Genomic DNA, 20,788 nt, shown 5'->3' on the forward strand with positions numbered 1-20,788 from the left:
TTGACTACATTTCTTAATATATGGCGTGTTGTCAAATTCATCGGGTCCATGATTTACGAAAGTAGCCGTCGTTGAACATTTTTTCCTCAGGGGCCTACACTACACAGTGCGTTGTAGCTAGGCTGATGCAGCACTAGTCAAATCCACACTTGTGTATTTGCAAGTTCATATTTACTTTACAAGTTTTAGAAGCCATAAAGCATCTAATATAGTCCTTGCCTCCTTGGTTGCGAATTTGACAAAGAAGCGAGATGTCAACCTTCTACCGTACCCCTTTTCCTAGCAATAATTAACCATTACCGGAACACATTTAAAAGCTGCAAATGGAGGGACAACCTGTACTATCATACTGTACCCTAAGAGTTGGTGGTTCCTGAAGGGAACAGCTCAACAGCAGAAAACCTTGTATGGCTCTTTTCTGAATACAAGCTAAGCTGATTCTGTGAACATAATCTAGCTGAAGATCTACTAGTGGCTCTTGACAAAACAAACCAAGAGGAGAGAAGACTTTGCAAAACAAAACAGTTTTGTATACAGTATTCAGCAGTACTTGAGATGACACATCCACATCAGAAAAATTATTGGCCGGGAGATAACGTTTCTATAAAAAAAAAAATTCTGATATATTGTTATTCCCGTAGCTGGTGTTGCGCGAAGGAAGATCTATGATGTTTGTCTTGTATCTTTGGACGGCGATAAAGGAAAAAGAAAGAAAGAAGTCTTGCCAATACCTCTCCTTATGTTGCACAGAACGTCCAGCTTGTCCTTTCTGCACCACAATTTCTAAAATGAAGTCCGCTTTTAACCAATCAGCTTGGAAGATTTATTAGTGACCATCACCTAGAGCGATAAATAAACAAATTGTCTGAGCTAGTCGATTTTGCCACTGTTACCGACGAGAAATCGAACTCAAGAAAGCCAGAATTCGGCAAAAAGGAAATGCAGATCACGTCAGTCTGCGACGAAGACGAACTACAAGTAAGATCTACGACGACCCCGTTCGCTCGCGCGTGGCCTGAGGTGCGTTCTCACGTCAGGTCTGCTTCCGGGTGGCTGCCACAACCGAAAAGTTCCCTTTGCAGGGACCGGCGGGACGTGTGTGTGTGGCTCGGCTTTGCTCTCGCGCGGCGCGGGTTTCGTTCGTTCGGAGGAAGAAATGGTGTGAGTTTTGTAAGTACAACGCACTACGCAGTTTGCACCTCACACGCTGACCGACCGGCTTATAGCGTCGCGTCCTGACCGCTGACCGGGCTCATTCTTCCTCCCTCCCGGCCGGAAAATCGGAAACGGTGGGCGTCTACACGGGAGAAGGAAGAAGAGAATTAAAAATCAGGAGGAAGTCGATACACATTGACGATTGACCCCGGCCGGCCTCCACGGGAGAAGGCTGGAACTTGGGTGCGTTGGACCGGGCCGGTCGAGCGGCGATCGGGGGACGTGAGCGTGTGATGTTGTTCCCCCAAACGCTGCCCTGCGGGTGTCGTGACTCGGACTCGCCCAGGGAAATCTCTCCCGGATCCCGACAGGCGACCGGCACACAGCACAGGCTAAGAGCAAGACTAATAAGACTAATAGCTTAGCACGAAGTAGCTTCTACAAGTTTTGTGTCGTGTCATCTTTAACTAATATAATAACTAGCATGTATAATAAGTTGGTTATAAAATATACTATTTTATTAATAGCAGGTCCACATTATAATTTTACAGAATATCTAAGAACACGTGTTGCAGCTGGCTACTAGTTAACAACCCACCTCTATTCTCTCTTCTCTTCTTTTTCCTTCAACTAAGCACCAATATAGTATTAAAATTCTTATAGCCAGATTATAGCCCACTATTATTCTTGCTCTAAGCGCGAGCGCGGGCGGATAATGTATACCGGTGCACCCAACCGAGCAGGGTGGGGACGGCAGGGCTTGGGAGTCGCAGATATGGCCATAAAACCGGGTGGAATTTTTTAGAACTGATATTAGTGGAATAGAAACGGAAACGAAAGTGTAGCAGCCTGAAAGAGTAATCACATCGCTTTGCATAAACATTTGCATGTTAAATAAGGGGGAAATATCAGATGAAAACGGCAATCAGGTGAAAACCGGAAAACTCCATCCGTGAGCCGTTGGATCGCCAATTCACGGCCCAGATCGAAGGTTGGATCCAACAGCTGACGGCAGCAGTTTTCAGGTTTTCACCTGATGGCCGCAGTTTAAAGACTGCTACCAACCTGCATCTTGATTCTATTACATTTATATATTTGCCCAGCAAAACGGCCGGTTATTGTTTTGGAGATCAAAACAGACAGGATTCAAGTGGCCAATGTGATACGCAATATGAGACTACCAGCAATATGATTTTTTCATTGTACGAGAAATCTGTTTGGAGAATCTCTAAAGCAATGGGAGGTTGAAACGTTTGTGTAGTTTAATGTCTTTATCTGATAGGAAGGATAAGCTATTTGAGGATTTGGACGTTAGAGCTAGTTTTTCAGTTGGCTCTTTATAGAGGGCACTGAGAAGATCTCCAGTTCCATTTCCCCTGCAAATTTATGTCGATTGTCAAATCTGCCTTTAAAGAGAGCAAGTTTTCTCTTGTGCTTAGTGAGTAAAGCTATTTTTTTAGCCAGGGTTGTGCTGACCTCCAGGGGGTGTGGGAGGGGGTTGTTCACTGTCCTTTTTGCTCGAGGAAGGTGAGTATCAATCTTTTCTTCTCATATTCGCTAGCTCGTTTTGTTTAGCGCTTAGTGTAGTGTAGTTTTGGTTTTCTTCTCACTGCTTGCTTGGTTCAGGAGTTGTTCGATGAATGGCTTATTGATATTTAGCAAGTGAGAGGGAAATCTGGTGTTGGTAGGAGATGCAGCTGTTTCTTGGATTATCTGGAAAACTAGGAACAATGTTTGTTTCCATAATTCTGGCCAGATGATCTAACAGCTGTTTTGTTTGTCACTTCTTCAACTATTGTTTCTTGGACTGGTTTGCAGAGAAACACATCCAAGGAACTTCTGCAAAGTTACTTCTTCAACTATTGTTTCTTGGACTGGTTTGCAGAGAAACACATGCAAGGAACTGGTTTGTCACTTCTTCAACTATTGTTTCTTGGACTGGTTTGCAGAGAAACACATCCAAGGAACTTCTGCAAAGTTACTTCTTCAACTATTGTTTCTTGGACTGGTTTGCAGAGAAACACATGCAAGGAACTTCTGCAAAGTTGTTTGTGACTAAGGCTGTCAGGTGTTGAGTGTGGAAGGTAATAATTGTTGCCGCCGTCTAGTTTTACGGAACGGAAGAGATCGAGACTAGCTCAGTGCTTTTATTTCTGGGTTTGTTGCTCAATGCGATCTATTTAAGTTGTATTAACGGACACATGGTTTGCTTTAATGAAACCGGAGGGGAATGCTGTCTGTTTGTCAAAAAAACCAGCCATCGCCTGTACACAAGACATCCGAAGGCTTAGTCAAAGTAACGTCCACTGGTCATCAGACTCAGCGATCTGAAAGTTTGGAATAATTATGCAATCCAACCAAACAGTAGGTGAACACAGCAATCCACTGCGGGATTATAGCACATGATGTACCAAAATTGAGGTCATATGAACTACAATGGCATCTTCACATCCTACGACAAACCATGTAATGTCGAAAGCACTAACTACACAAATCTAAGTAGTGATGTAAATAAACATCTAAACTTTGCTACGCTCACTAATCTGGCTTTAGTCAGGATTACAACCAAACCAAAACACTAGGTCGCATGATGTACATTGGTGACTCAAAAATCTTGACAAGAAAGTTACATCTTTGCCACATAAGGACTGAACAGATGAAGTTCCTCTCCTTTCTGGTGCCTGTCAAGAGATGCTACCGCAGCCATTTAGACTGGAGATGATAGGCCAAGGCAGATACAAAAACTGCAATCTCATGACGAAGGTCAACTAGCCATTAATCTGGGGGAAGATTTGTGATATCTTCATAAAAACATCCATGACCTAAGAGCAGAGACAGAGAGAGAAGCAGGGAGAGTTAAAATCATAAAGTTGACATGTGAGACGATGACAAAAGTTAAGAGCATCCAAACATACCTCTTTGTCGTTTTGGTATTTTACAATATTCAGAGGGTTCTGCGAGCACTGCATCAAGAAGATACCACATCAGCATAATGAAATAATTAAACGCTGGAATACAGTTTGTACAGGAGTCAGGAACTTGCATCCATGATGGCAGTTTGAATTTTTGGATTCTGGAATGCAACAGCAACTTCTGGGTTCGCCATTATTTTTGATACAACTTCCTCTGGAGTCATGCCAACTTGTGCTGTACAAGCAACCAACGAGACTAAGAATTAAGATCTAGCCATCTTCATGTCAAAACAAAATTCATGGGTAACTGCTGGAACAAATTTAAAATATATGGCCTATGGTAAGCAATAGAAAATTGCTTCAGGGAAGGAATGGATTTTCAATTCGATTATGTTCAACTATTTCAGGCACCTATCAAGTAGTATAATAAGAACCAAAATAATATGAGCATGTGTCAAAGCTATGGTAGACGTTTGGAACAAGAATTAACAAGGGTATCAAAAGAACATCACAACATTTAACATTAACTCCAGGTCTCCAGCCCAACGATTGTATGAACGGTCTCACAAACTCAGGTGTACATAATTTATACAGCCTTTTGAAGAACAAAGGAAAATTCATGTACTCCAAACAGGACCCAAGTAAAAGTGGTTGATTCACTCACCAAACTGCTGCCTGACTTCAGGACTGCTAAGGTCAAAGTTCTTCAAATGATCAACCATGCGGTTATCCCATTGATCAGGAGATGCACCCATGTTGTTTCTGTTAATAAGCAAATAATCAGTAATAGGTATATTGATACTTAGTTCAACTCCACACAGCAAGAGACATAATAGACCATGGGTGTCTGCATTGGTTCTGGGCTAACACAAGTTGCATAAAGCGCATGACATTACTCAGCAAATACAAGGTTCAACCCTAGAAGCTTATACCAGTCCACACCATCATTGTTCAATACTACAAGACTTGTATTTTATCTATAAAAAATGACATGGGTTGTGCTCCATCTGAATTGTTTTTGGTCAGGGTTGACTTTCCGATTTGAAAGGATAAAATCAGAAATAGATGCACATATAAAAAGTGCAAAGTATAAATGTATTACAGCATATCCTCTAGTTGTTGGCGGTACATCGGATTCTGAAGCATCCCTGGAAAATAAATTCTCACGCATTACTATATGTAAACAGAAAACAAACTCAATCTATGTGATACGGAATTGTTTCAAGTCCACAGGAGCATACACTTGAATGAATCTGGGTTCCTCATCTCCTCAGGCAAGTAGCTGCAACATGTGAAGAAAGTAGCATCCTTAAAAGTACCAAAAAAGGATATCTTAATGTTAAAGCTAATTTTCTGATATACAAGGAACTAACAACTTTAAATTACTGAAACTGCAGCATATGCCGTGCATTATAAGAAATGCAAGTGCCGGCATGACACTCTCAGTATGCCATAAGCACAATGCTGACAACATGCTATGGGAAATTCTGTAGTAATATTGACTCCTAGCGTTGCTTCCATGCGGAACTAATCTAAGTATGACATGTTGTAGGCCTAAACTAGTGAAATTAGTATCAAATTCTTTGTCTGTTAAACCAAAGAGTTTATTTGGTACTCCCTCCGTCCAACAAAAGATGTCTCAAGTTTGTCAAAATTTGGATGTATCTAGACATGACTTAGTATACAGATGCATTCAAATTTAGTCAAAATTGAGACATCCTTTGTTGGACAGAGGGAGTATTATAATCACTTACTTTTCATTCTCATTCAGAACCGAATACAGGAAGACACGGTAGGCAGATAGGAGTATTAGTGCTGCCATACTGAATGCAAATGTTGTGATCGCATTGTTAGAGGTACACATATTCATATTTGTTAGCCATGTAATATCCTCATCGTATTAGGGATTTTCTGCATATTTACCACATCTCCGCGTGCATATATGGCCTTATGGAAATACAAGTTGCATTTTTCCTCATATGCATCAGATAGAACCATTTGGACTCAAACATACTGACCAGAAAACCTTTTTCAGGCCAAAAGCACCAACGCGCAACAGGAATAGACATAGTCACCAACGAATAGGTGTGATGGGGCCCAGCTGGTTCCTAGAGCGACATAAAGCATTTCACTTTCTGCATCAGCATGTCGTGTAAACATAGAATTATATACTCCCTCCGTCCCGAAGTAAGTGACATGGATTTGTATAGATTCTTATACAGATCCACGTCACTTATTTTGGGACGGAGGGAGTATTAGATACGCAGATGTCAAGGTTGTTCACTTTTCACGCCATGGCTATCTTTAGTTAGCCTATGAAGCATTTATCTGATGACCAGCAGGTCTTTAGTGTAATGTCAAATGTGCTTACCAAGTGATTTAAATATAGAAAGGCAAAGTCACAAACTAGTCAGGCTAGTCGAGTGGTGCCTTGCACCTAGATGGGCAACGCAGACAGTAGTGACCCAAGATGCAAAATTGAAGTTGGTTATGAACTTACGGATAAACCATCTTCTGCACAGCTGGGTCTTCCATCATTTTCTCGATTGTATCAATAGAGAGCATAGGTCCTGACTTACCTATACAGTATACACAGAATCAACTTTGGGCATTTGTACACACCAGGAGAGAACGGACAAAAGAATATTACAACACTATTTTAAGAAATTACTGATGTGAAAGTAAAATTTCTAAATTTGTTTAGTAGACAAATGTACAATTACTAACTGGATTCAGTTGGCCCAGTGGAGGAATCTTCGGTTGGCTTAAAAGCAGCTCCATTCGTAGGAACCTTTACGAACCATCACAAATGTATTAATTACAAAGAATTGTATAGGAAGCCAATTACCAAGCTTCTTAAGGAAACTTACATTTTGCTCCGCATCCTCCTTAACTTCACTTTCTGTACTAGCGCCTTTTACATCTACTGTCTCCAGTGAAGATTGAAGCTCCTTTTGCTGCAACTCTTGAGGAGAAACATCAACAAAGGCTGCAAACATTTTGTTATAAAACCACAATGAGATGTAGATGCCAAATATCAGAAGAAAAATGAGGCTAAGCATTAAGAAAAAGAAGAAGCATAGCCAGGCTTATCAGGATCATGTTCAAGCCCATTAGTGGTGTGGGCTTATTTCCTAATATTGAGCTATAAGAGGAGCCAAGAAGTAGGATCGCATAAAAATAGAAAAAATGCATTAAGAGATAACTCAGCATATTTGTATACAGTATGACCAAAAGAGGGATTCCCCCATTCAATGATAGTTGGAGAAAACAATCCAGATGTGAAAGGTTGGTACCAAATTTCTTCGAAGGCTTTGATGTTTCGATCACATCGGCAACTTCAGAAGTTTCAGTTGCTGCCACATCAGTGGCTGAAACATCAACAGTTGTACCATTTGGGGAGGTATTTTTCCTTGGTCCTGAGTATGGATAACTGCTTGGTGCTGTGGAACCTGCCTGTGGTGGCATGGAAAACGGGAAAGGCGAGTTCGTGCCAAATGTATTTGGCGGTGTCTGTGTCATCATTGACTTGAATGCTTGCTCCATTGCATATTTCTGCAATAGATTTACCAACATGTAAAAAATGGGAAGGCAAATTAATGCTGCTCATGCACAACCAAACACACAGTATGAAAAAACCACAGCTAAACAGTAAAAGCAACAGCAAAGTATGCATAAAGGGATTAATCAGAAATACATAATATCATTTTAAAGGAAATATGCAAACAACAACGATGAAAATTGTACCACTAGTATAAGACTAAAAAATATGTGAGACAAAAACAAATGAATTGGTCCTCAAATTAAAATACATTGGTCGTTGTAGCACAGCATCATTAACCATTTAAGAACTTTAAAGAAAGCTCTGGAATAGCAAAGTGAGGTGCAGCTAGAAAATGTCTCGATGAAATACTCCCTGCCTCCTAGCATGCAAGTGCACCCAATGGGTCATTCTGAGGATCACTATGTGAATGATTGAGGATGTATAGTCTGTTTGAAGCGCAGAAACAAATAACAGCTGCAAGCTCACCTTTACCATTGAAGAGACCTGGTACAACAAAAACCAAGTATTAATTTACAAAAAGAACATATATGGGACAACACACTAAAGGATAAACAAGCAGCACAATTGGCACCATGGAAAACGCCGCAGATAACGCTATACCAATTCCAATCCAGAAAACAGGTGAACCGCTGCAGAGATTTTGGAACAAAGTCATCACATAAGGATAAATTTGAGAACGTTTAGACAGAAATAAAAAGGAAACATACTCACATATATGATGATGGGGGTGGCATTGGAGGCAGGGTACCAGTTCCTGTCGAGGTATTCTCACTGCTGGTTGAAGACGATATGCTTGCAAAGGCGGTTGTGTTCAATCCATCCAAAACTGATGCAGAAAACACTTTTTTTAGTATGAATACCAGAACAAAGAAGATACCGCAGTTTTAAATAGCCATATCTTGTTTTTGGGCCCCAAAAGCTAAGCAACTAGTCAATGTTCGACCATACTAGCGACTAGTGCTATAGCCCCACTATTTGACGTAGCTTGTAGCTAGTGATACCTCCACTAATATAGGTACATTTATCACAAGTATAATAGTTTTGAAGTATAATTTTACTGAAACTAAGAAATACATCAATAATATAAGATTAAAGTACTTCTAAATTACTTGATTACTTTTATTTGACAATTTTTATTTTTTGTATGAAAACACTAGCGTAAATAGCTTCGATGATGGCAAGCGATAGCTGTAGCTAAGACCTCACCGTGAAACCACGGGAACTATTAAAAATATTAAAATGGGGAAAACCCAAGAAAATGAATCCTACTATAATTGTCAGTGAAATACAGATACGCTGGATAATTCCTACTTATCAACCAAAAAAACAAACAAATACAAATACGGATGAATAAGCAATAAGGTGAAGCACTCATCTCCCACAATACTACTTATGGAGAAAACTACACAAGCATGGATGGATAAGGTGATCATTCTAAAGCTTTCTCTCCACTATATACACACATGGATAATTCTGTCAAGAGTGCATGATGCAGCAACGGCGAATAGTTCGATTCTACAAGTGAAGTACAGCCGTGGATCCAGCTGAGATAGAGTCCAATCAAGCTCCGAACAATCTCACATAGCAGAGCTTTGAAGCTACTTGAATGGTCACGCTCTCGCCCCTTCGCTCTTAGTCAAACAGCCCATCGGGGTCGAATCTAAACAGAGCACAATCACGGCGGCCAACCGAACAGGGAGCCCCTCACCGTTCCTAGATCCGCGAGCCGCGGCGGAGACGACAAGCCGGGGCCTCCTGGCTCCCCTCCGCCCGGCGCCAGCAGAGAGCGACGTGGCGGGCAGGGGCTGCGAGGGCCGGCGGGCGGCGGGGAGAGGGGGGAGGCGGGGGTATGCGGAGCACGAGGAGGCGAGGATGAGGCTCTCCATGCCGCACCGCGGGAGGAAACTTTGGCTGTGGCCTGGGTCACGAGGCTCCTCCCTCTCCTGCTGCTGGCAGCTGTGGCTCACTCGCGCTAGGGTTTTGGGTTTCCGTGTCGCCGGGGTAGGCCGTAGGCGAGGCCTCGGGCTTTTGTTACTCGTGCGGTCAGTTTGTCGACTAGGCGGAGAAACACGAACTGGAATACTGGATGACGAAACCAAAGCAAAAGCCCTCTCGCCTTTCGCTGTACGGGTGGTTATTGGTTAAGAGGGGTTTAATTCTGACCTTTTGCAATTCCCCAGGCGCCTGGTTTTTGTTAAAAAACCAGCCGATTTCTGAGACGTCGATACGTGCGTCAAGATCGTGACATTTTTTGTTGTTTTTCCTTTTCCTTCATTTGGCTTCTTCTCACCTTCTGTCCATTCGCCGTTCTGTGTGTTCTTGTGCGCGGAGAGCTCGAGGCTAGGGAGGGGGGAGGGGGAAGGGGGTGGGGACGCGATTTTGCTCCGCGCGGCGCGGGATCGGCGTCATCGTGGCCGCTCCACGTTCGAAGGCGACGCTCGCCCGCCGGCGCGCCCCTCGAAGCGCGCCCGTGCACCCGTCGGGAGTCCCTGGAGGCCCTCGAATCGCGCTTGCCGGGAGAATTGATCTTCGTCGCCTCAACTCCTCCCGCCCCGCAATGTCACCACCGAGGCCTCTGACTGTCGGGACGCGTGTCTTCTCCGACCTGCAGGTTGTCACGGGACCGTGGCCGCGATGTGTCGATGTGTCGAGGTGAAGGAAGGCAGCGCATAGGTGGGTGTATTTGCTCGTCGGCAGCAAAGTTTTGCTTGCTCCGGTCTAGTGAATCCCTTCCCTTTTCTGTTTGTCGACGACTAGTTGTGATATTATGATTTGTTTTGTTTGTGCTTTGCGGCGGAGCTCGTGAGCAAGCATCCTGCCTTCGCGACGCTGGAGTTCTAGGCGTACGGCGATGTCTTCGTGGCCTCGTTCACCACGGCGCTGGTGAGCTCCACGGCGCTTGGAACCACGGCCAGGACCTGCCTCCCTTTCGTGCTTGCTTCCACTGTTCTGGGATACTTGGTATTCTCCATGTTCTTTCTCTTTTCTATCAGCGTTTCTATCAAGCCGTACCAATTACTAAAGAGCTATCAAGCCATATTAACAGCTCCTCCATAGCGTTTATGTTTGGCCATGTTTTTGTTATGCATCCTACTGGGCGTGTGTGTACCATAATTTTCAGCTCTTCGTTTCTTTCTGTCCCTAATATTGGTTTGTTCTGATACTTGATTTCTTATTTTATACCGGTGATGTATGGAACATAATTTCCAGCAGCTTCCGCTTTCTTCATATATAATGCACTGCAATATGAAGAGTAGAAATTCTGCCTCAGATCTAAACCAAGAAAGCATCTAATTTCTGAAATTAATTCATCAAAAAGACATAGTATATGTATCCCCCTTTAACTATGTTCGAATTACTTCCAGAATATTATTAATTTACTTTATCAATCTGAACATTTGTGCTTTATCAGTACCCTTATCAGTACCATAGGGGTTTAATTGTGGGGTTTTCCATCAAATTGCACTGCGCTATGATTTAGATTACACTACCTTCACTTTTGCAATTGCAAGTCCGCCAAGGTGCAATTGCAAATTGAATTCTGCCAGACTTATCTTGTGTTCTCCGGTAGTTTTACATTTAGTTTTGATTTAACTCCTTTTTTACTTTACGCCAGTCTGTAGGCAATAGGATGTGTGCGCCAAGATTCGTGATTATTTTGGTGGGCTGCATTTTTCCTTTTGCTATGACCGCTTGTTTTTTAAATCCGTGCCCGCTTGTGTGATTGCTGTGGTATTAACCTTGGGAGTTCCAGAGAGAGTGAGGGGTGATTCCGAGATCCCCTCGTCGGCGGCGGGAGTCACCTCCATCTAGTTAGCTTGGCATCCCCTCCCTGTTGTTGCTCTCTAATGGCTACTGTTGTTCATTTCTCCGCGTTTTTCACCGGTAATTTTTTTGCTTCGTCAGGCGAACATAGGGGGAGTTGGTGCGATTTGTATCCGTAAAATCATCGGGGGGAGGTTGGCCGGGGCTGTACAATGAGTTTCACCAGGCGAATGTTGCGTTATTGACTTAATCGCACTATTCTGCTGTTGATTTTTGCTCGGTTGTTTTCTTCATGCTTGATTTGTTGAGGTGAAGGCAGAGGAGGCGCCATTGGTTTCCTTTCTCATCTCGTCGCACTATTCTGCTATTGATTTTTGCTCGGTTGTTTTCTTCATGCTTGATTTGTTGAGGTGAAGGCAGAGGAGGCGCCATTGGTTTCCTTTCTCATCTCGTCGCACTATTCTGCTATTGATTTTTGCTCGGTTGTTTTCTTCATGCTTGATTTGTCGAGGTGAAGGCAGAGGAGGCGTGTGTGGTTTCCTTTCTCATCTCGACGCTGGGCGTCAAGATCTGCCGCGTGTACTCTCACCGTAGCCAATTTTTTGTGGCTGGGTGGGGTAGTTTTTGTGCTCGGAGTTGTGCTTGTAGCATGAACAGATCAGGGGTACTGGGCTCTACCTGGTAATCGTTTTGGTGGTTAGAACTGTGGGTGTTCCAGCTGAATGGCGACTAGTTGTAGTAGGGTGCAGCATAGTTCTTGTGTTGTGTCTGTAAATTTTCAAGAACTGAAACAAGCAAGACTAGATATTGTTTTCCGAAGGAAAAGGTAAAATTTTCATTCAAATTGTATTGCTTTTTAAAACTTAATTGCATGAAGTTTATTACTGCAATCCCAATTATATCAAAGTGCAATTGAATGTTACAAGGATTTAATTGGTACAGCTTTTGCTTTTTGAATTCATATTTTCATAATGGCAACTACAGCTATGCATTTTTTTTGTTGCAATTGCAGTGCTTTAAATTTTGAAATGCACATGTAGGTTTAGAAATTTGTAAGTTATTTCCGGTCCAATTATAATCTTTTTGCGGCGCAATTCTAGATTTGACAGTTTGCAATTGCAAAAAAAAATTTCACATGCATTTTCGATTCACGGATCAGCTATTTTTTACTTGTGCTTCATGTCCATATTTTTTATCTTAATAATTTATTTATTTTCTCCTTTTTAAATTTATATGTCGAAGGGAGTCTCAACTCAAAAGAATTATGTCCATTTTTGTCCTTTACCATATGTGTTTAAATACATTTGTAATTAGTTTGGTTCATTTTTGTTGTATGCACCATTGTTTTCATACCAGTCAAAAATGTAAGGATAATGAACGCATGGTTTGTCTGTTTTGTTTTTGTCTTTTTATAATTTTGAATGTCAAATTGCACTCTACATCAAAGTTAATTGCACTACCGCAGCCTTTTGTAGTCCCAAGCTTGCCAAGTTGTAATTGGTATCTTAAATATCTATCGTATTTTCTTTCCATTTCTAATGAGTTTCATTTGTTATTGCATAGTCCATTGCATTTAATTGCACCCCCTTAAATTTTGCAATTCCAATCTTCGCAAGCTGCAATTGGTATTTTAACTTCTCAAGTCTTGTGTGTTTGCTTTTCCATTTTATGATACATGCTCTATTTGTCTACACTATCCATGTCTATAGTTTTTTTTTACCGTAGTTCATCTTTGTCCATGGGTACTTTTTGATTCGGTGTAAGATGATTGTAATCCGTGCTCTAAATTTTTGCATGCTATTAGAGTTGCTCAGGTTCGTAACTTGTCATTTGTGCTTCATTTTTAGTTGTATTTCAATTTCCAATAACTTGGAAGCATTGCATAATTTTGTTATGTTCATGACAAATATCATCAAGGCTCTGCCCCCTGTTGTCTGAAAGTGAATGTTCTCTTGATTGCATTTGTGTATATCACAGTTGGCCAGATTCTCCTCGCTTCCTCCTCTTCCAGCCCCTCCTCCAGATGCAAATGTGTCTGCTCATCATTGCCAGAGTTTTTCCTATGTCCACCACATCTCCTGTTCTAATTTTTGTAGAAATTGCAATTTATGCTCTCATTTGTTTTTGTGCTTCAGTTTGCTTGTAATTTATGCCAAGTTCTAGGGGTTTGGTTTACCAGGCAATGCACATATGGAGCCTACTTCGCCTCTGTACGGTGAGTATTCTGTCTCTAGGGAAACGGTGGTCCCTCGTGGTTGTTCTCTCCGGCGGCGATTTTGGTTTCGTGGCAGTATGGGTGTTTGATTTGGGTGTGCGTGTGGTCGCCCTTGCGGTGTAGCATCAACGGGAACACCAGGTATCTGTATACTGGGCTTATACCCGCCCGTCAATGACGGTTTTCTGGGAGTATTGTTGCTCCTGCTATTTAGCGCTGCTTGTGTTCTCCCACGGGTTGTGATTGTGCGATTATATGTAGTAGTGTATTTGTCCATTTTACCCAATTTGTACCATGAGTGTTAACCTGGTTGATATGATGTGGATTCGTCCCTACTTTTGACAGTGATTCATTGCTAATTTTGTGGCTGATGCTACTAATCCGTCGATTTAGGGTGATAAATGGTTCTAGCTTAGTACTTATTGTGTTTTTTGGTTAGCAGGAGTGCCATGTTTTGTCTTACAAATTGCCGATAGGTTGTGTGTTTATAAAGGTTTGTTTACATAAATTCTTTGAAATTGCTTACAACAGAGAGTAGTGGTTTTAATATGTGGCTTTGTGTGCAGGGAATTGTGGATGACCACGATGCTGGATCTAACGAGGAGGATTTTATTTTCACAATCTGATTCTGACGACTGTGATTTTGATCATGGCAATCGACATGGAGCTGGAAATGTTGGCTCTGTATAGGTGTTGTTTTTTAGCAAAGTTTTATATTCTTCCGACGACTACTCGCGAAATCAGTGTGCTGGTATGTCACTTGGTTAACTGGTAGCTTTGTTTACAAAAAAAAGGTTGCAAATATCACTTTGATATGCCTAAATCTGATTTCTTTTTATTTTTCAGGCTATCTAGTGTCAATGACAAGGGTAGGGAAGGGAGGTGGGTGGGTTGGGTGGGCACACCTCCATGACCTTCCATATTTTTTACTTCAGATTGCTCCCTCTCTCTTCTGATCTGAATCAGTTTGATTTTTTCCTGGGCATCCAAGGTACTCTGTCGCAATTTGCAGTGGATTTTATTTTGGAATTGCTCTGCGTTGCATTGTGCAATTCAAGAATTCCCCAAGTGCAATTGCAACTTTTAGTTGTGTGTTTTTCAGATGATTCCCTTCTACATATTTATTGGGGGAATACTCAATTTGATTTCTGCCTGTGCATCCAAGTTACCCTGTTGCAATCTGCAGTGGATTTATTTTTGGAATTGCAGTGCATTGCATTTTGCAATTCAAGAATTCCCCAAGTGCAATTGCACCTTTTTATTTATAGTTTTTTCAGATGCCCTTGCATTTTGCAATTCAAGAATAATCAGTTTAATTTTTCTACAGTAATGTGCATTCCAACCTGCCGATATAATCTTGAATAAATTTGATTTCCACCTGGGCATCCAAGTTACTCTGTTGTAATTTGATTTCTGTTTTCGGAATTTTATTTCTGAATTGCAGTTGCAGCTTTTTATTTTGTGTGATTTGCAGATGATCGTCATGTACATAATCTTTTGGGGAATACCAATTTGAATTCTGTTTCATGGGGTCATACAAATTGTTGTGTCCTTTTATATAGAAGAATTTTGATTTTGATTTTTTAATTTTGTACAAAAATTTAGGAGACAAGAATTCCCTAATAGTCCATCACGTTCTGAATTTAGAAGGGATACAAAAGAGACCCAGATGGAGGCGTGGAAGAGAACCAAGCACGTCCAGAAAAGCATCACAAGGAATACAACACACTGCATATGGAAGAAGCAAAAGCCTATATAATAGTCCGTTAGATGTAGGATACGAGGCTTACAAAAATGTGACTGCTTTTTTTATCTCAAAACAGGCGACTAGATTTTACAGAAATAACAGGCGCCTGATTTGAAGCCCAAAACCAAACCAGGCGCCTGTTGGCTAGACAAACCCTTAATTCTGCAGAAAAAAGAGATTGTTTATTTCTTAAATTTCACTTTAGTATTTTTTTAAGACTCCTACAAGCCTTCGAATCATCGTCTAACTACGGGCATCCCAACTTCACCACACATAAAACCTACGCACTAGAATTTGCTAAAGTTGCATACTTTCAATACTGCAATTTTAGGCAAATGATGTGATTTTTTGAGTGGTTGAGATTCTAAAAAATCATACTACAACTTAGAGTTAGCAAAAACAATAAATTTTAAAAAGGATATTCATATTGAATTCTCATGCTCTAAAACGATTTTTCCACCGTAATTTTGCTGTTTCTATCAAAAGTGATTACGGAATTCACACGTTCAGAGCATTGTCTTCGTCTCTGCGATGCACTTCTTTCTGAGCAGAAGAAGTTTTTGCTTCTAACTGTAGTACGTAATCACAGTTTTAGGATACAATTTGCAGACATTAGAAAAATAAAACATTAGAAACTTCTTACAAATACGAATTAAATCAATGGTATACAAAGTAAAATCTCAAAACATGTAGACGGCTCATAAACCCGAGAGGTGTCAGTACTTTTACGAGACTGCCACGAGAGTAAGATCTCGGTACCTCGTTAAACTGGCCAGTAAATAACCACTGATTTGAACCGTATCAGAAATCATGTCACAAAATAACTTAATGTACAATGTACTCCCTCCGTTCCATAATTCTTGTTTCTCGTCAAAATATTACATGTATCTAGACATTTTTTAAGAATAGATACATCCATTTTTAGGAAAATTTCCATAATTCTTGTTTCTCGTCAAAATATTACATGTATCTAGACATTTTTTAAGAATAGATACATCCATTTTTGGGAAAATTTGAGACAAGAATTATGTACAACGGAGGGAGTAGTTTACAAGGAATAGCACAGATGATTGCAGCCTTCAGTTCACTGTGCGAAGGTATTTCCCATTTTATAGCCGCACAAATGTCCACTAAATATTGTGGGCACCATTACATCTCTCCTCTCCTCTCGATTATGCAAAGCTGAATGAGGATTATGATGTTGAATGTGTTTCCTCGTTCATATACAGAGATTTTGATCACAGAAGCTAATGCATCACACATATGAACTGAAGATGCTGCAATACGGAAACAGCTACTCCGTATCAATTAACAGCCTTTAAAAGCACTATATCAGAAAACATAAAGTGTACACTCAAAATGACAAGGTAGGAGTATATCTGCCTCATACTTCATAATTGCTGCTCTTTCGCTCTCTTTCGGGCCAGAGCTCGTTCTCTGGCAGCGGCAAGTGCATCAGTACTCCTCTTGTAGTGCTCATCTGTGACTGGCGCAGGTTGCGGAACCTGTGAAGCAGTCGGGGCAACATCAGCATCTTTCTCAGTAGATGTAGCAGCCATCGAATCCCTTGATCCAGTTGTTGCAGGTTCTTCCACACTTCTACTTTCATGAGCCTTCTCTGATCCTACACTGGATTCTCTCATGCGCTTAGGAGAACGACCAGATCCTTCAGCGTCAGACTTGCTAGTTCGAATATCTTCTACATTATTGTCCAACTTTTCAGGTTCAACCTGTTCTGTGCCATCATGTGTCCGTGCACCGAAAGCAACATTCTTAGCAAGTCCAAAGTAAAAATCACTCAAGTCTTTCTTTTTAGTTACCTACATCAAAACAGATGAAGAATCAAATCAGTTAGCCAAAAGACAAGATAATTGCTAAACATTTGGCATATGTTTTCTTTGCAAGGAATCTGATTAGGAGATAAAAAGACAAACAAGATTTCATTGCATTAATGTTGTGAGCAAAGATAACACAGATTACTAACGATGTATGTGTAAACAGACACCAGCTGGGCACATTTTTGCATGATCAGCAAAAGGAAGTGAAGACCATCCTTCCAAATGAGGATTTCTTACAAAAGGATGTAAAGTGAAGAAGATTTGTTGAGTGGCAGTATAACATTTGAATTTAAAGGTCCCACTGTAGCAAAGGTCCTTCGTTCTCCTACTCTTCTGGCTAAACAAATGGTGGACACAGCAAACTTGCATGATCAGAAAATAGGCACATCTCAGACTAACAGTTTGCTTATCATCATTGAAAATAATTCAGGGTATATCACGTTCACATGCATACTTCCAAAATAACCAACCCCAGTACCTCACACATGGTCATAGTTTGGATAGTGTGATAGAAATATCTAAATGGTACAACATATCATATGATACACGAAAAAAGTAGCAATATATGCGCAGCTCCAAAACAGAAAAAGGAAGAACATGAGTATCCATGACGAAAATACCATGTATACAAGAAGAACCATGCATATAATGGTAAAAATAATGTGCAAAACTTACATCATCTTTTTCTTCTTGAAGCTGCCGCCGCCTTTCTTCCTCTAGCCATTTTTGCTCCTCCTCAAGTTTTTTCCTATAGGCAGATGTTACAAACTTGTCTTTGTCAGCAAACAGGTGGTCTTCCTTGCTCCTCTCTTTATGAAGCTTCCTCTCATACACTATATCCTGTTCTCGTTTACGTTGTTCTGCTTTCTCTTTAAGTGCTTCAATGTACTTCGACTGCAAAAACAAAAACATGGCATCAGAAAACATGTAGACAGTTGGACGCTACCGTTGTTTTTAAGTCGGCAACTAGTCCACGACTAGTCAGCTAGCCGGCTTCACCAGTCTGACTTGGTGCAGCAATGATGAGTTACTCTCCGAGTCCAGATTGATGGATGAACCAAAAGCAGAGCACAAAATGAAGGATACAACGGGTGCCTAACCAGCAGAAAACCTAACCCCAGGGATTTATATCAGCTATTCATCCCACTAAAAATATGCTTATATGTGTAAGACCCACTGAAGAAGCCCAGCACATAAAATAGGAAGCATATAATAAATCTTATCTATCACAAGATTTCCTTCAAATATCTGTCCAGTTTAGCTGTATTTTTGCAATAAAGATTAGTAGTGGGACATGTTGCCTTTGCAGTCCCTACTACATATTTAACTGAACCAACTATACCTCCCAAATCAAATAAGAACTATGAACATTCTTAAAAGCATCTCATGTGCCACCCATATAGGACAATTTCAGTTAGCTGCCTATAAACTCCAGGTCTAGCCTTAAAACAAATGTAGATAGATCTCTACCTTTCGAGTAAATAAAGTTGTGTTTCAAACATATATCTAGACATCTAGCAAACTTCTGTCACGAAACACCAACATGTATGTCAATTGCACAAATAACTATCTGTCATGCGAGGTTTCTTCCCATCAGACTACACAAAAGAAATAACCTGAAATTTTGCTCCAAACAAAATTAGAATCTGACTTCCCCGCATCATCAGGCACTATGAAACAGGAGTGAAGGACATGGAAAATAAGCTGGAGAAACACTACCCTTCATTGTGTTACAATCTGCAGCGCACCCAATTAAGAATACATGAAGGATCCAAAAAAGTTGAGATTATGCAGGGTGGAGAATTACCTGGCGAACGACCTTGGCCTGTATCTTGGGGCGAGCGGCCTTCTCCTTCATATCATCGTACACATCATCGTAGGCGAATACCGAGGGATCCTCCTCAATCGCCTTCTTCTGCAACTCCTCCACCTGCTCAAGAACACCATCCGGCAGAAGAAATTAACTAGGGAGTATATGATTGCCCGACGTCCAACGGAAGGTAAGGGAGCTGTGTGGTTACCTTCTGGAGGGCACGCTTCTTCGATGACTGGCGGAGGATGTCGGCCTCCACGTCGTCATCGTCGTCGTCAGCGAAGGCGGCTATGGGGCGGGCCGGCGGGGGAGGACGCGACGACGAGGAAGCCGCCGGCTTCGTGCGGAGCTGCAGTCCGTACCTCTGCATCCCGGCGTCGGTGGCGAACTGCGGATTCGATGTGGAGCAAACCCTAGACGGTGAATCCAGTTCCCCTTCCCCCCTTCGGCACCCGGAAAACAACGGCTCGACGAGGGGGCCTACAGAGAGGCACATGCGTTTGCTTAGCCGAATAGCGGTGAGTGAGACTTCATATCTAGGTCTCCGCATTCGAACAGGAAATACGGTACTGTTAGTGCCGTTCGTTTGTTTAGGCCTCAGCTTTAGCTTCGGCTGCCAACGTTCACAACCACAACACCGACGGAATTTTATTTCCGAGAAGATACGCCATATACTTTACATAAAGAAATCTCTGCATCATCATTTTTAAAGAGAAGAAATTCTTGAAAAGCGGCGAAGTCTTTTTGGTGACGCACCGTGAGTGAAACTCGATGCTAACTTTTGGATCTCCAATTCACATCGGAGCCGAGAAATCAAACCGTAATTCTAACAGACGTAACTGTCACGCCGCAACGCAGAACTGAGGTCCCCACCCCTCTCACGCCATATCTGTAGTGGGAAGAGAAGCGGACCCATGGCCTTGCTCTGAGCATGCGCTTTCACGGGAGAGATGGGAGACAAAAACAAAGGCTAGGTCCAAGATGGAGGACCAATAGCACCAAGCAGATGCTTACCCTCACATTGCAGTTCCCGAAGTATTTTATGCTGAACTTATTTAGTTTGCTGCAAAAACTTCACGTGAAAGCAGAATAAAAGAGTTCAGGTAAAAAATGAAATAGAAAAAAGTGGACCAAACAAACGGGATTACAAGAATCCACTATGATGCTTATGTGTGTTTTTTCATAACAGATTATAAAAATTGGTTAGTCAAGCAAAAGTAGGTTGAGGTTGTGGTTGTTGAGTTATGTTGTGGTGAATTTATTTTATAATTTTATAATCCGTTGTGAATATACAAACGAAAATAGGAAGAAGTTGATTAGATTTTACTGCTCTTGATCATGGTGCTAGTAAAATGTACCATAGAAACCTCTTCGGCCCACATGGCTTCTGGAAGAACGAGAATTTTAGAACTAAATCAGTATTTGCTAACAAATAATAGAAACTTATGGTTTCTTGATATAGCTCACCATTGTTCATCGTATCATTCATGGACTCATGGCAGAAGTGTGTGAATTAGTTTTATTACGATGACTTCGAAAAAGAATCTTGCAGTGGCATTGATCCTAAGGTTACTCTCATGAGTGTTGTAAAAGTGGTCTAACACCTACACTAATATGCTTGGTGTTGACCCCAAAAATGAATGGGCGCAGAACACACAATGCATACATCATAAATTTGTGACCTGGCTACTTTGTATGGTCTCAGCGAACAAAATTAAGGAAATTGAACGTTCACTTCTTCATCTTCGAAACTGATGTTTGAGCTCCATCCAATCTAG

The 20,788-nt window shown here is 41.4% G+C and overlaps 2 protein-coding genes across 2 annotated transcripts; both read right to left on the reverse strand.

The window, feature by feature from the left end:
- Window positions 1-3,474: 3,474 nt before the first annotated feature.
- LOC100844034 (protein TIC 40, chloroplastic) lies at window positions 3,475-9,711 on the reverse strand. The gene is made up of 14 exons (XM_003579757.4): window positions 9,341-9,711; window positions 8,344-8,458; window positions 8,204-8,261; window positions 8,098-8,115; window positions 7,364-7,622; window positions 6,938-7,056; window positions 6,795-6,858; window positions 6,568-6,646; window positions 5,309-5,349; window positions 5,170-5,215; window positions 4,732-4,829; window positions 4,199-4,302; window positions 4,071-4,118; window positions 3,475-3,977 (listed from the first exon to the last, which is right to left on the reverse strand). The coding sequence occupies exons 1-14, from the start codon at window positions 9,516-9,518 to the stop codon at window positions 3,924-3,926; spliced, it is 1,281 nt and encodes a 426-aa protein (XP_003579805.1). The 5' UTR covers window positions 9,519-9,711; the 3' UTR covers window positions 3,475-3,923.
- Window positions 9,712-16,429: 6,718 nt separating this feature from the next.
- LOC100844521 (nuclear speckle splicing regulatory protein 1) lies at window positions 16,430-19,532 on the reverse strand. The gene is made up of 4 exons (XM_003579759.4): window positions 19,219-19,532; window positions 19,005-19,127; window positions 17,873-18,091; window positions 16,430-17,179 (listed from the first exon to the last, which is right to left on the reverse strand). The coding sequence occupies exons 1-4, from the start codon at window positions 19,504-19,506 to the stop codon at window positions 16,751-16,753; spliced, it is 1,059 nt and encodes a 352-aa protein (XP_003579807.2). The 5' UTR covers window positions 19,507-19,532; the 3' UTR covers window positions 16,430-16,750.
- Between the last annotated feature and the right edge of the window lie 1,256 nt (window positions 19,533-20,788).

Source organism: Brachypodium distachyon, chromosome 5 (assembly GCF_000005505.3).
Source record: "Brachypodium distachyon strain Bd21 chromosome 5, Brachypodium_distachyon_v3.0, whole genome shotgun sequence".
In the NCBI taxonomy this organism is placed as follows: domain Eukaryota; kingdom Viridiplantae; phylum Streptophyta; class Magnoliopsida; order Poales; family Poaceae; genus Brachypodium; species Brachypodium distachyon.

What these genes read in the sequence shown, in the direction of transcription:
- LOC100844034 (XM_003579757.4), bottom strand. Translation starts at nt 9,518, where the DNA reads ATGGAGAGCCTCATCCTCGCCTCCTCGTGCTCCGCATACCCCCGCCTC. An exon ending in GAACCCAGATTCATTCAAGT is followed by an intron (nt 5,216 to 5,308) that starts GTATGCTCCTGT and finishes TTTATTTTCCAG; the next exon opens with GGATGCTTCAGAATCCGATG. An exon ending in TGAAGTCAGGCAGCAGTTTG is followed by an intron (nt 4,303 to 4,731) that starts GTGAGTGAATCA and finishes TTGCTTGTACAG; the next exon opens with CACAAGTTGGCATGACTCCA.
- LOC100844521 (XM_003579759.4), bottom strand. Translation starts at nt 19,506, where the DNA reads ATGTGCCTCTCTGTAGGCCCCCTCGTCGAGCCGTTGTTTTCCGGGTGC. An exon ending in AGGCCAAGGTCGTTCGCCAG is followed by an intron (nt 18,092 to 19,004) that starts GTAATTCTCCAC and finishes TTGTTTTTGCAG; the next exon opens with TCGAAGTACATTGAAGCACT. An exon ending in TTCAAGAAGAAAAAGATGAT is followed by an intron (nt 17,180 to 17,872) that starts GTAAGTTTTGCA and finishes GTTTTGATGTAG; the next exon opens with GTAACTAAAAAGAAAGACTT.